This window comes from Eptatretus burgeri, chromosome 11 (genome assembly GCF_056783735.1).
Source record: "Eptatretus burgeri isolate ZD-2024b chromosome 11, Ebu_testis_v1, whole genome shotgun sequence".
In the NCBI taxonomy this organism is placed as follows: Eukaryota; Metazoa; Chordata; class Myxini; order Myxiniformes; family Myxinidae; genus Eptatretus; species Eptatretus burgeri.
In genome coordinates, this window is record NC_140971.1 from 7,021,003 (window position 1) to 7,032,751 (window position 11,749).

Here is an 11,749-nt window from a genome sequence, read left to right on the forward strand (position 1 = left end):
AAAATTTGTTCCAGAGTTTGATTCTGGAGACAACTAGGAGCCACAACTTGAAGTATTCCACCCTGAAGGGAATGTTAAGCTGACCACCCTGGAGGCATTTTCATGGTGGCTCCAGTTGTATGGTGGCTACTTATGTGAAAAGAGAACAAAGCGGCAGAATCCATCATTCCTCCACCAACGGTGGACGAGGCCATGTCATTTCTTTTTTTTCATATACATGGTGAGCCCATGGGCTATGGTTAGCCCAAGAAAGATCGTGGCTGATAGTGAGACCCAGGAGTTTGAATGACTGAACCTTCTCAAGAAGATTGTTAAGAAAGTAGAAGGGGGGTGGTTGCCAGATGACAATCTTGTGATTTTGTCAAGGTCTGAAGAGAGGGAAGAGGCTGCAGCTTGCCTGTCTCAAGGATGAGGGATGTCACGGCAGAGAGTGGAGTCAGCAGCAAAATAGATAAAGAGGATTTTCTACAGTCAGCAAAATCGTTAATGAAGATCAGGAATGGTGCTGGGCCCAGAACACTGCTTTGAGGCACTCCAGCCATGAAAGGGAGAGGAAAGGAATGAGCCAAACATTGGTGACGAGATTAGAGGAAGTCAGGAAGCCATGTGTGGAGTTGACCTTGGATGCCATAGGTAGGGAGTTTGGAGACAAAGGTAGGACACCAGACTGTATCAAAAGCACAAGATATGGCCAGAGAAACGGTCCTGATCTCATGTCTGACATTGAATGCCTCCTTCCATTGCTGGGCGAGTAGAAGCAGCATGTCCAAAGTAGCAGGTCTGAAACCAAACAGGTGATCTGAGATGAGGTTGTTGGAGAAAAGGAAAAATTTCATAGCAACTGCAATGATGGATTCCACGACCTTGCTGATGATTAGAGGTAAGCTTATCAGTCTGTAGTGAAGGGGATCAGTTTTTGCACCTTTTTTATGTAATGCAGTGATGAGCAGATTTTCAAGCAGATGGAAGATCATCGAGCACAAATGACAGGGTGAAAAGGGCAGAGAGAGGATGTGCAAGAGCAGCAGAGCAGGTTTTTAAAACCCGTGAACCGATTCCGTCCAGTCCAGTAGCAGAATCAGAGTCGAGGGTTGAAAGAACCTTCTCCACCTTTTCAGGTGCAAAAGACACAGAGTCCGAGAGCAGTTGGTTACAACTGGGAAGGATGGGCACGGAGAGTGAGGGTTTGGGGACACAAGATTTGGAAGCAACCAAAGAATTGAGGCATTTGGCCTTCTCATGAGCGGAGTTGTCTGTGGTACCATTTGAAGTGAGGGAAGGGATGGATGGAAAGGGAGCATACACCAGAGAAAGACTTAATAAGGCCCCACCAGGTTTTAGAGGAGGGAGACAAGTTTGAAACTTCAATTTTGAGGTTCGACAGATGTTGTTTTCGAGCTCCCCTGAGAGTGGGGACACAATTGTTGTGGGCTTTGTGGAATGACCTGAGGTTGCCTTTGGTTGGGTTTGTTTTCCAGGGAAAGAAGGCAAGTTGTTTCGAGCAACTACCTCACCACAGGATGTAGTGTACCATAGGTGGGAATAAAGATAGGATAATTGAAGATGAGATGGGATAAATCTGTGCCGAAGAGAGAGAAGGTTTCTATGGAAGAATTCCCAAGCTGGGTTAATATCAGAGGTAGGAGATATGGGAGAGCAGTCCGGAAAAGAGATGGATGCTTGCAGGCACTGCCAATCTGCTTGAGTGATCTGCCAGACTTGCCGGCAGTGATACAACTCCTTGAGAATAGTCAGAGATATGTTGGCTCTCAAAAGAATATGATCAGATGAACCAATTGGAGCAGAGGAAGTGCAGGGGGCATTTGCAGGGAAGTTTGTCATCACCAAGTCCAGAAGGGAGGATTTGCCATTGAAAAAAAAAATCCAGGTTGGAAAGTTCACACATTGAGTCAATCCCATGGAGTCGCAGGAGTCCTTTGCGGAAGAGTCGTGGCTGGTGAGAAAGGTACCAACACCCAGCCAACTTGCATGGTGGCAATTGAAATCACCATATATAATGAAGAGAGTGTTGGGATGAGTGGTTCGAAGTTTTGGCGGGACAAGGGGGAGGCCGAGAGGTGTCGGGACGAGCGGGAGGCCGAGAGGTGTCGGGACGAGCGGGAGGCCGAGAGGTGTCGGGACGAGCGGGAGGCCGAGAGGTGTCGGGACGAGCGGGAGGCCGAGAGGTGTCGGGACGAGCGGGAGGCCGAGAGGTGTCGGGACGAGGGGAAGTCGAGAAGGGGTGGGGTGAGCAGGATGCATTTTGAGAGGACTTGAAGAGGAGGGACGCTGAAGAGGGGGACGTAAATAAGGTGTGGGGTTGGAAGGACGAGGACATGTCGGAAATGTGGGGGAATGTATCGACATGGAGTGGTTTGGCACCATTATAGGACATGAAGGGGAATTGATCAGCTTGTGTCGCCAACCTCTGCTAACTGCACTATTCAAGATTCCCAATTTGGATATACAGATACAGAAATCATGGGAGGGTGAAAGCAATGGTCGTTGAAGGCATGAAGGAAAGGGGTTGCCTGTAGGTACAGGATTAGGGTTGAGGGATGAAGCGTTTAGGAGAAAGGTAGGTTTTGAAACTAAGCCCTGTGAAGAAGAAGAACATGTGGTGTGTTCCTGATGGAGAAATAACAAGAGTTAAGCATTTTAAAATGTTGTTAAAAAAAAAACTTTTAAAGGAAGAAGCCTTTCATTCAATCAAGATTCAGTTTAGAGATATTAAGAAAAGGAAGCGATAAAAATGAATGAAGGAAGGAAGTACAGGCAGAATGAGTTTGTGATTCTTTTGAGTGGAAAAAAAAAAAGTTTTCTTTTTTTGAAGTGAGGAAGGAGAATGGGAAAAAGTTGAGGAAGCTGAAAGGAAAATACTTGGGAGAAAGGAAGTGAAACGAGGAGCGTGGTGTCAGGGCAGAGACAATTTGTATGCAGACGAGCTGAGGCGTGGGAGAAAAGGCCAGACAATCACAGGGGTATAGATTCAACAATAAAACAACAAGGTGTGGTTCAATACGGAAATTACACGAAAACACAAACAACAAGAAGAAAGAAAATAGAAGAGAAAGATACGATGGATCCGCTACGGAAAACGTAGCTTTGATGAACAGGGAGGAACTGTGCGATCAAGCGGCCAACGTGCACAGATCCGGAACCGGATGTAAACCAACAGGCCAAAAGATGCACCCAATCCTTACTGCCTACTTGGAAGGACCTTTCTCCATCGTTGAAAATTATCAGGGTCTTAATAGATTAAATGAGATCACTTAATCCCTTCTATTATTTTGACAAATACCTCACGGAAGTTGTGCATCATTTGGCATTATGAACCTGTAGGCCGAATGTGGTCATAGAGGTTAAGAGAGGAGTCATACCCTGGTTAGGGAAGGAACAGGAAAGGGCAGGCGAGCCTGGTCGGGCATGGGAGGCAGAACGGGGCGGTGGAAGGCTCAGAGCACTGGGCCTAGCCGTCTGGCCATGAGGGTAGCCCCGGCCGTGGCCTGGATGCTGGTCACTCAGTTCCTCCATTTCCTCGTGCAGATGCTGTGGATAATACATTCCACATCAGGAATGTTCCAATGCATCAATATTCAATTTGTGCTTGTTACCGTGGCGCTGAGTGGTCGACCTTGACTATGAATGGTGGAAATGTTTCACAAAACAACAAGCACAGGAAGACCAAGGGTTGTCGAGTGGAGTGGAGTGGAGGGTGTAATGAGGGTGCGGAGAGCAGGTTTGGATTGGCAGGTTACCTCCCCCTCAGCACTGCTGATCCTCACGAGCTCGTTGATAACGAGCAGGGAGCCGTGGATGCGATCGTCTCGCGTGACACCGCGTTCCCTCACCACTCCCTCATCGAAGCTCTTTTCTGCCTCGAGAAATGTTTGCTGCACAGAAATATGAACATGAAGGACGCGAGTGAAGAAAGGAGAGGCAGGTAGTGACGAGGAATGGAACAAATCACACATTAAGTGTTTAGTCATGTTTTATTCATTCCGTTGCAGGTTATCTTTCCACCCCTGTTTGTCTGTCTGCCCGTCTGTCAGAAGGATAACGCAAACAGTTCTGGACAGATTCGAATGAAATTTGGTGGATAAGTTAGGTGTGTGACAAGGACAAATTGGTTAGATTTTGGTGAAAATACAGATCCTATAATTTTTGAATGATTCTTCACCATTGAGGGATGGGGCTAAAAACGATATACAACACGATGTCTCAAAAATTTGTGGCCGACTTATGACAAAACTGTGTGGATGAGTGACATCAGATCCTTTGGTATTTGGAGGATGCCCATTAATCATGATGAAACAGGTGTGTCAGGGTGTGGAACTATCAACATGTACCTCAACGACTTACAAATACCGCTGTACATTCCACTGGTACACGTACCCGGTACCATTGTGGCTTTTGCATCTCTTTGGTTTCACGCTGGGCAGTTAGCTGCAGGCATGCTCGCAAAGCTGCAACCGCAGCCTCGCGCACCGCCTGTTTGGGGTCCCACACCACAGGAAACAGGGATTCGAAGAATGGTTGGACCGATTGAAAGAAGAATGTGGGAGCGCCAAGGGCCAGCTCACGTAGCACCAGCACCTGAGGATGAGCGATGAGACCAAACTCAAGGGTCAGACCGAGAATGTCAGCCAGATGACCCGATGCGACATCAATCAGGGCGACTTCCGATCAGAAGGATGCAGCTCGATCACGTGAGACTCACCGCGGCATGCCTGCGACCTTCAAGGCGCTCTCCCGACAACCACTCCAGTGCACGTTTAACCTCAAACTCCACGTACTCAGCAGTGAACGAGCCACCGGCCATGGAGAGGCGTCCGACTGCTCCGCTCGCCAGTTCCATGAGGCCCACGTCATTGGAGGGGAGAAGCAGACGCAGGTTGTTGGCGAAGCGCGACGTACGAGCTGCGCTCCCGGCCCCTTCCACGCCAAGCAAGCTGACTGTGTGCAAAAACACAACGAGTGTGAAACTTTAAGGAACTGCAAATGGTGTGTACACAGCTCGCTACGCCGGGCTTCTAACTCAAATGTCACGGTTTATTTGCTTTCTCGTCTCAACCTCCTGCTACCATTTTCACATCTCAAAGCCACATATTCCTGTCAATCCACCGCCGTCATGGCCTTTTGCCATCATCACGTAAGTTTACCAATCACGGTATCTCTTCTACCTCTGGATCCGGACTTCAAATGCAACTTTCATTTCACCTCTACCAACATCCACCGTGCTTCCCCGTGTTACCGATAGCCAGGATAGCTCCTTTCTTTTCAGTGACATCATTGCTGGACACGAGTTCATAAATGGTCTGCATGAGGTCGTCGTAAAATGCCGCATTTTCTTCCGGGCTCAGCTACAAGTGGATGGGGAGGGAGCCAAGGGATGGAGAAATGGAGAGGGAGAAGAAATTATTATAGATGTCATGAGAAGGATTCAGAGGTACGAATTATGCCTTTTTGGGTTGTCAAGAACGAGTCAAACCTCCATCGAAATCAGATCACACATTAAACTCTCAAACAGGTGCTTCCTCAGCTGCACCATGATCATCTCAAAGTGGCCGATTCCAAGGTTTACAAGCTGATGTTCACATATAGACAAACTTACACAATGTCAGAGCACAGGAAAGAAAGCAAACCAGAAGTTTGTTCTTCCAATCCGAACCAATATCTTGTGATAGTATGATCCCAGGTTGAAATCCTATTTATTGGACTACGTCGATTTGTCAATTGTGCAAGTCGACTTGATGACTTCCGCTGTAACGGTCTTATATCCAATTAGATTTACAAGCTCCTCCATGATCATTAGCTCGTGCAAATAAGAAACATAAATCAGGAGATTACAAAAAGAAACCATCACAAGAACCCGACTGTTAATTTGGAATTGGTCACCGGGTTTGACACCAATACAAATTATATGATGGACCTGAGGCATCAAAAAGCTTCATATATATCAAAAGAAAACGGTTTCAAATGGAGTATCTCGCTGCCATTAGAGCATTTAAATTGCATCAGATGTGGCAATAAATGTGAATGGTTGCTCCCGGCTTGAAGACAGAAGACGGTATTTGCATTTTTTGCCGTCTCCTCCATCCCGACGCCGTTTAGAATCACAAGTGGGCATGGGCAACTTGATCGGAGGTACAAATACAACAAAACAAACAAGCAAATAAATTACTGTGCAATAAAAACAGACAAGAGTGAAGAAATCTCATTAAAAGGGTTAAGGTTATATCCTGAACATGGCTGAGCAAAAGCCTGTATCTCGCTGGGCTGCGACAGCTCGCGACAAAATGCGAACGGGATTCCCAAAAATGTCTGCAAACGTTCGCGGTGGTTCTCAATTTCCTCGCGTGAGTCGCACGACGTCGCTCTGGTGTCGCTGGAATTTTGAAATTTTCTCTCAAAATAGTCACAGAGTCGTCGCGGTCGTCTCGAACCGGTCTCGAACCCTTCTCAATTTAGTTTCCGTGAGTCAGAAGGTGCGACAAATGTGACATGCAATGTAATGTAGATGGATTCGCCATAGTTCAATCCAGATATGACTAAAAATAAAAAATAAAAATTCATAGTCCAAATAGTAAAACCAGCATCGTCTGTCCTCTTTCTCTCCTGTTCTGAGTAATGGCATTCAATGCAAACTTTTCACTTTCACCTTCCGATCATTCATAAATCACGTCACACATATTTTTACAGAAATTAGGTCACACACAAAATATGGTCACACCCACAAGCCCCTATCAAGGCAGATGAACAATTGGGTCACACACACAATGTTTGTGGGTGCAACGTTGACAAGTAACAGAACACTTTGAACAATCAGGCTTGGTCAGCATTCTCCTGTAATCCCACCATCCTGTTCTGCCAGGGCACAGCTCCCACACCATTGTAGTACTCCGTCAGGTACTTACTCTCTTACTCGTTTCCCAACTGACAATATGATTGCTGGAAGGGAGAGGCCATATATATATATATATATATATATATATATATATATATATATATATATATATATATATATATATATATATATATATATATATATATATATATATATGGTCCATATTTCTCAATTGTCACGCACAGTTGTTGTGCGACTGTTGCACAAAATTTGCACGATGGTCACACGACCGTCGTGTGACCGTCGCGCGACAGTTGCATGTGCCAAAAAAATCTCAGTTTTGTCACCTGAACGTCGCGCGAATGTCGTGCAACATGTATGCGAACTCCAGGCGAAGTTCATCCCAAATTTCGCCGGGAGTTCGTGGGACATTCGTGTGATATTCGTGCGACGTACGCAAATGTGTTTTAGTATAAATTCAGTGCGATTCCAAGTGAAAACTAGAACGGGCACTCGTAGAGCGCATACCTTCGCCGCAGCCACTAGTTACCTTTGTATTAAGTTGTCCACAACGCATCTCAATACAAATATGCATTTCGTGACCCCCATGACCTTTGACCCACAACCGCTACCTCGGGTGACAATAGTACTATACCTTGTGTCATTTCAGAAGATGGGGAATTGAACACTGAACAATTTGGAGTTAATTTGATGTAAATCGGAAACATATTAACCGTTTTCATCATGAAAAAAACGATTTTGACCTTTTGTGACCTTGACCTTGACCTTTGATCCGATTGCTCCCAAAAGCTTCGCCTGGCGTCCTTGAGTAACTGCACATCATATTTGAAAATTTCATGCTGTTAGTTTTTTTTTCCAGCAGTTTTTGCGCAATGTTGTCCACACACATATTTACCAATAAATAAATACACAGGGGTCAATACAATACCTTCGTCAAACGAAGTTTGCGAAGGTAATTATCGCTGTTTTATCGCAATTTGGTGTCTCCAACTAGTCGCGAGCTGTCGCAGCCCAGTGAGATACAGGCTTCACATACCCTCCATAAAAAGGGCCAACACTTATCACCCTCCCTCCCACCCAACCAAAAAGGGCCAACACGTCTATACAAAAAGGCCAACACGCATCCCCCCTCCATAAAAGGGCCAATACACATGCCCCCTCCATAAAAGGGCCAACATGCATCCCCCCTCCATAAAAGGGCCAATACACATCACCCCTCCATAAAAGGGCCAATACACATGCCCCCTCCATAAAAGGGCCAATACACATGCCCCCTCCATAAAAGGGCCAATACACATCCCCCCTCCATAAAAGGGCCAATACACATCCCCCCTCCATAAAAGGGCCAATACACATCCCCTCCATAAAAGGGCCAATACACATCCCCTCCATAAAAGGGCCAATACACATCCCCTCCATAAAAGGGCCAATACACATCCCCCTCCATAAAAGGGCCAACACGCCTCCCCCCTCCATAAAAGGGCCAACACGCCTCCCCCTCCATAAAAGGGCCAATACACATCCCCTCCATAAAAGGGCCAATACACATCCCCCTCCATAAAAGGGCCAATACACATCCCCCCTCCATAAAGGGCCAATACACATCCCCTCCATAAAAGGGCCAACACGCCTCCCCCCTCCATAAAAGGGCCAACATGCCAGCCCTCCATAAAAGGGCCAATACACATCCCCCCTCCATAAAAGGGCCAATACACATCTCCTCCTCCATAAAAGGGCCAACAACCCCCCCCCTCCCGAAAAAGGGCCAACAATCCCCCCCCCTCCCGAAAAAGGGCCAACACACATGGAACAAGCACCTCTCTCAGTTCTGTAGCCACATAATGTTGAAGATCCGAAGCGGCTTTCGCTCGATCCTCCTCGCTGCGGCTCCGCAGTTTCTGCAGGAAAGGCTGGATGGCCTGTATCGCTGCCGCCATCATCAGGGTCCACGATCACCACCACCGCCCAGATCACCACCACGATCACCACCACCGCCCAGCCAGGCCGATCGTTCCCTGTTCCGTGAGGGACAAACAAGAAACACATTCAATCCAATCCGAACATCCCGACCCCATCCACGTGTTTCCCCAACAATATCATCGCCTTCCAAACAAATGGCTTCCCGATCACCGAGCACGTCCAAAACCACTTGACGGTTCATTCCCGATGTGTTCGGACCTCATTGTCCGAAACGGAGAACATTTTACACGCTGTGGGATGATATTGTTTCGAGGTGATAACTCGAACATTTTGTGCGGACAAGTAAACACGAAGGTGACGACATTTCGGAATGACAATCGAGGATTTAACGGCCCGAAAGTCCAAACCGACCATCAGGATTCTCCGCAATCCGAGTATAACGAAGCTCGGTAATCGGGAGACAAGACAACCCACGGACACCCGGCGGACGCACGAAGCCCACGAGGCCTACTTCAGAACGCGGGCACCGACTCTCGGCTTGTCCGTGGGCCGAGGGAGGCGAGCAGCGAGGCGGACGGCCAACTCGATCTCTCCGGGAATGAGCTTGGGCCTATGTGAGTGTGAGTGGTTCCGTCCGGCCCAGGATCATGTTGTGTGTAAACGAATTAAAATTCCCACCAATCTCTCACCGACATCGTTGCACCTTCTCAGACACAAACACAAACACAAACACACGGAGTCTCATTCTCCGTGTCATTCGGACATCGACACAGGGAATCTCCTCAGGGTTTGAAAACACATTATTCTGAGGTAAAATATTAACATTTCCAGGCGATTTTAAACTATTTCGGTTTGTATTTCGAGAACAACGAATTAAATCCTCAAAAATATTTAACTTTGGACTTTTTAACGAGTTTGCCGCGATAATTATAACATGTTAATGGCTCCACAAACAATCCCTACAATCAGTTACACCACTCACAGCACGAGCGGCCACTACATCGCCATTCGGCTCTGTGAGAGAAGGAAAGGACAAGGGGGCTCTCGGGGCTGCGGCACATCTCCACGTGCAGTGACGGGAGGACGTGCGGTGACAGGACGACGTGCGGAGATTTAGAGGACGTGCAGTGATCGACAGGAGAACGTGCGGTGATCGACAGGAGGACGTTCGGTGATTGACAGGACGTGCGGTGACGGGAGGACGTGCAGTGATTGACAGGAGGACATGCGGTGACGGGAAGACGTGCGGTGGCGGGAGGACGTGCGGTGACAGGACGACGTGCGGTGATCGACAGGAGGACGGTGCGGTGATCGACAGGACGTGCGGTGACGGGAGGACGTGCAGTGATTGACAGGAGGACATGCGGTGACGGGAAGACGTGCGGTGACGGGAGGACGTGCGGTGACAGGACGACGTGCGGAGATTTAGAGGACGTGGGGTGATCGACAGGAGGACGTGCGGTGACGGTAGGACGTGCGGTGATTGACAGGAGGACGTGCAGTGACGGGAAGACGTGCGGTGATGGACAGGAGGAAGTGCGGTGATGGACAGGAGGACGTGCGGTGATGGACAAGAGGACGTGCGGTGATGGACAGGAGGACGTGCGGTGATGGACAGGAGGACGTGCGGTGATGGACAGGAGGACGTGCGGTGATGGACAGGAGGACGTGCGGTGATCGACAAGAGGACGTGCGGTGATCGACAAGAGGACGTGCGGTGATGGACAAGAGGACGTGCGGTGATGGACAGGAGGACGTGCGGTGATGGACAGGACGTGCGGTGATGGACAGGAGGACGTGCGGTGATGGACAGGAGGACGTGCAGTGATGGACAGTAGGACGTGCAGTGATGGACAGTCGGACGTGCGGTGATCGACAAGAGGACGTGCGGAGATTTAGAGGACATGTGGCGATTGACAGGACGACGTGCGGCGATTGACAGGACGACATGCGGTGATTGACAAGACGACGTGCGGCGATTGACAAGACGACGTGCGGCGATTGACAGGACATGTGGTGATTGACAGGAGAACGTGCACTCCTTACAGTTATTTATCACAAAGCTAAGCCTGGTGTTGGCTTCGTAGTTAGGGTGGCTGGCTTAGGATCTTCGGGTCCTGAGTTTGAACCCTTTTTACCATTGAATTAACACCAGGTGGGGTTGATTGAGCCTGTCATCCTTCCGAAGTTGGCGAAATGAGTACCAGTGTACTGGTAGATTTCGTGATTACACGATGAGCGATTGAAGAGTGCTTGTACAAACCTCTCTATTAAGCCTGGTTTTGGGGAGTTTATTCAAGTGGAGTAATGGAAAAATATCTGTGTCTTTGAGAAGCTGAGGATGGTTGGAGAGTTGAGGAGTGGTGGTTTAAAAGATTTAAAAAAAAAGATGCTACTGAACTGCTTCTGCGATCAGAACATCAGACCTTGTTCTTCAGCCTAATCGCAGGAGATTCCAAAAATGTTGAGAACTTTCGATTCCACAGCATCAAGGAGACACAGTTGTGATAATGGATGGAGTGTGGCATTCCATTGAATAATGGACAAAGGTCGTGTAGACCTGAATTTTCAAGCAATTACTTGGAATGACAGAGTTCCCAGTCAACGGCTGGCTTTATTATGTGGTTGGCCTAGGAGAGGTCATGGCCTCTCCTTTATGATGGTGAGGCCGAATCTCTTCCAGTGGCTGACCATAATAGTATTTGACAATTTTTCTGCAGCGATCACGAGATTTGCTGCGATTGAATGCCCAGATGCTGCATTGGACCATTCTACCCACAAGTTGGAGATGAGAAGGTTCCATTGATAGCAAATTGTCAACCGTACAAGTGGAGGAAGTCAGACAGCCAGCTTTGAAGGCAGCTTTGTATGTTGCAGGTGGCAAGTAAAGCAGATTGCAGTGGTGTCGAGTACCCCAGATGTGCGCCCGGGGAGGCGATCCCTGCAAGGTCATGCTGAATA

At 48.0% G+C, this 11,749-nt stretch overlaps 1 protein-coding gene across 6 annotated transcripts in view; it reads right to left on the reverse strand.

Annotated features, from left to right (window-relative positions):
- The window catches only part of MTOR (mechanistic target of rapamycin kinase), a 56,205-nt gene extending 46,414 nt beyond the window's left edge, over window positions 1-9,791 (reverse strand). For 3 of the 6 annotated variants that reach the window (XR_015049038.1, XR_015049037.1, XM_085845047.1), the window contains exons 1-7: window positions 9,300-9,626; window positions 8,686-8,883; window positions 5,255-5,363; window positions 4,721-4,956; window positions 4,396-4,596; window positions 3,759-3,893; window positions 3,381-3,549 (exon numbers count right to left, since the gene is read on the reverse strand). Coding sequence is in view for 2 of the 6 variants with exons in the window: in XM_085845047.1 (XP_085701173.1) it covers window positions 3,381-3,549; window positions 3,759-3,893; window positions 4,396-4,596; window positions 4,721-4,956; window positions 5,255-5,363; window positions 8,686-8,808 (973 nt within the window). In the remaining 4 variants the exon portion in view is untranslated. Of the gene's footprint in view, window positions 1-3,380; window positions 3,550-3,758; window positions 3,894-4,395; window positions 4,597-4,720; window positions 4,957-5,254; window positions 5,364-8,685; window positions 8,884-9,299; window positions 9,630-9,770 lie in introns of those variants that run through there. The other 3 variants (XR_015049039.1, XR_015049040.1, XM_085845048.1) reach the window with 2 other exon arrangements.
- Between the last annotated feature and the right edge of the window lie 1,958 nt (window positions 9,792-11,749).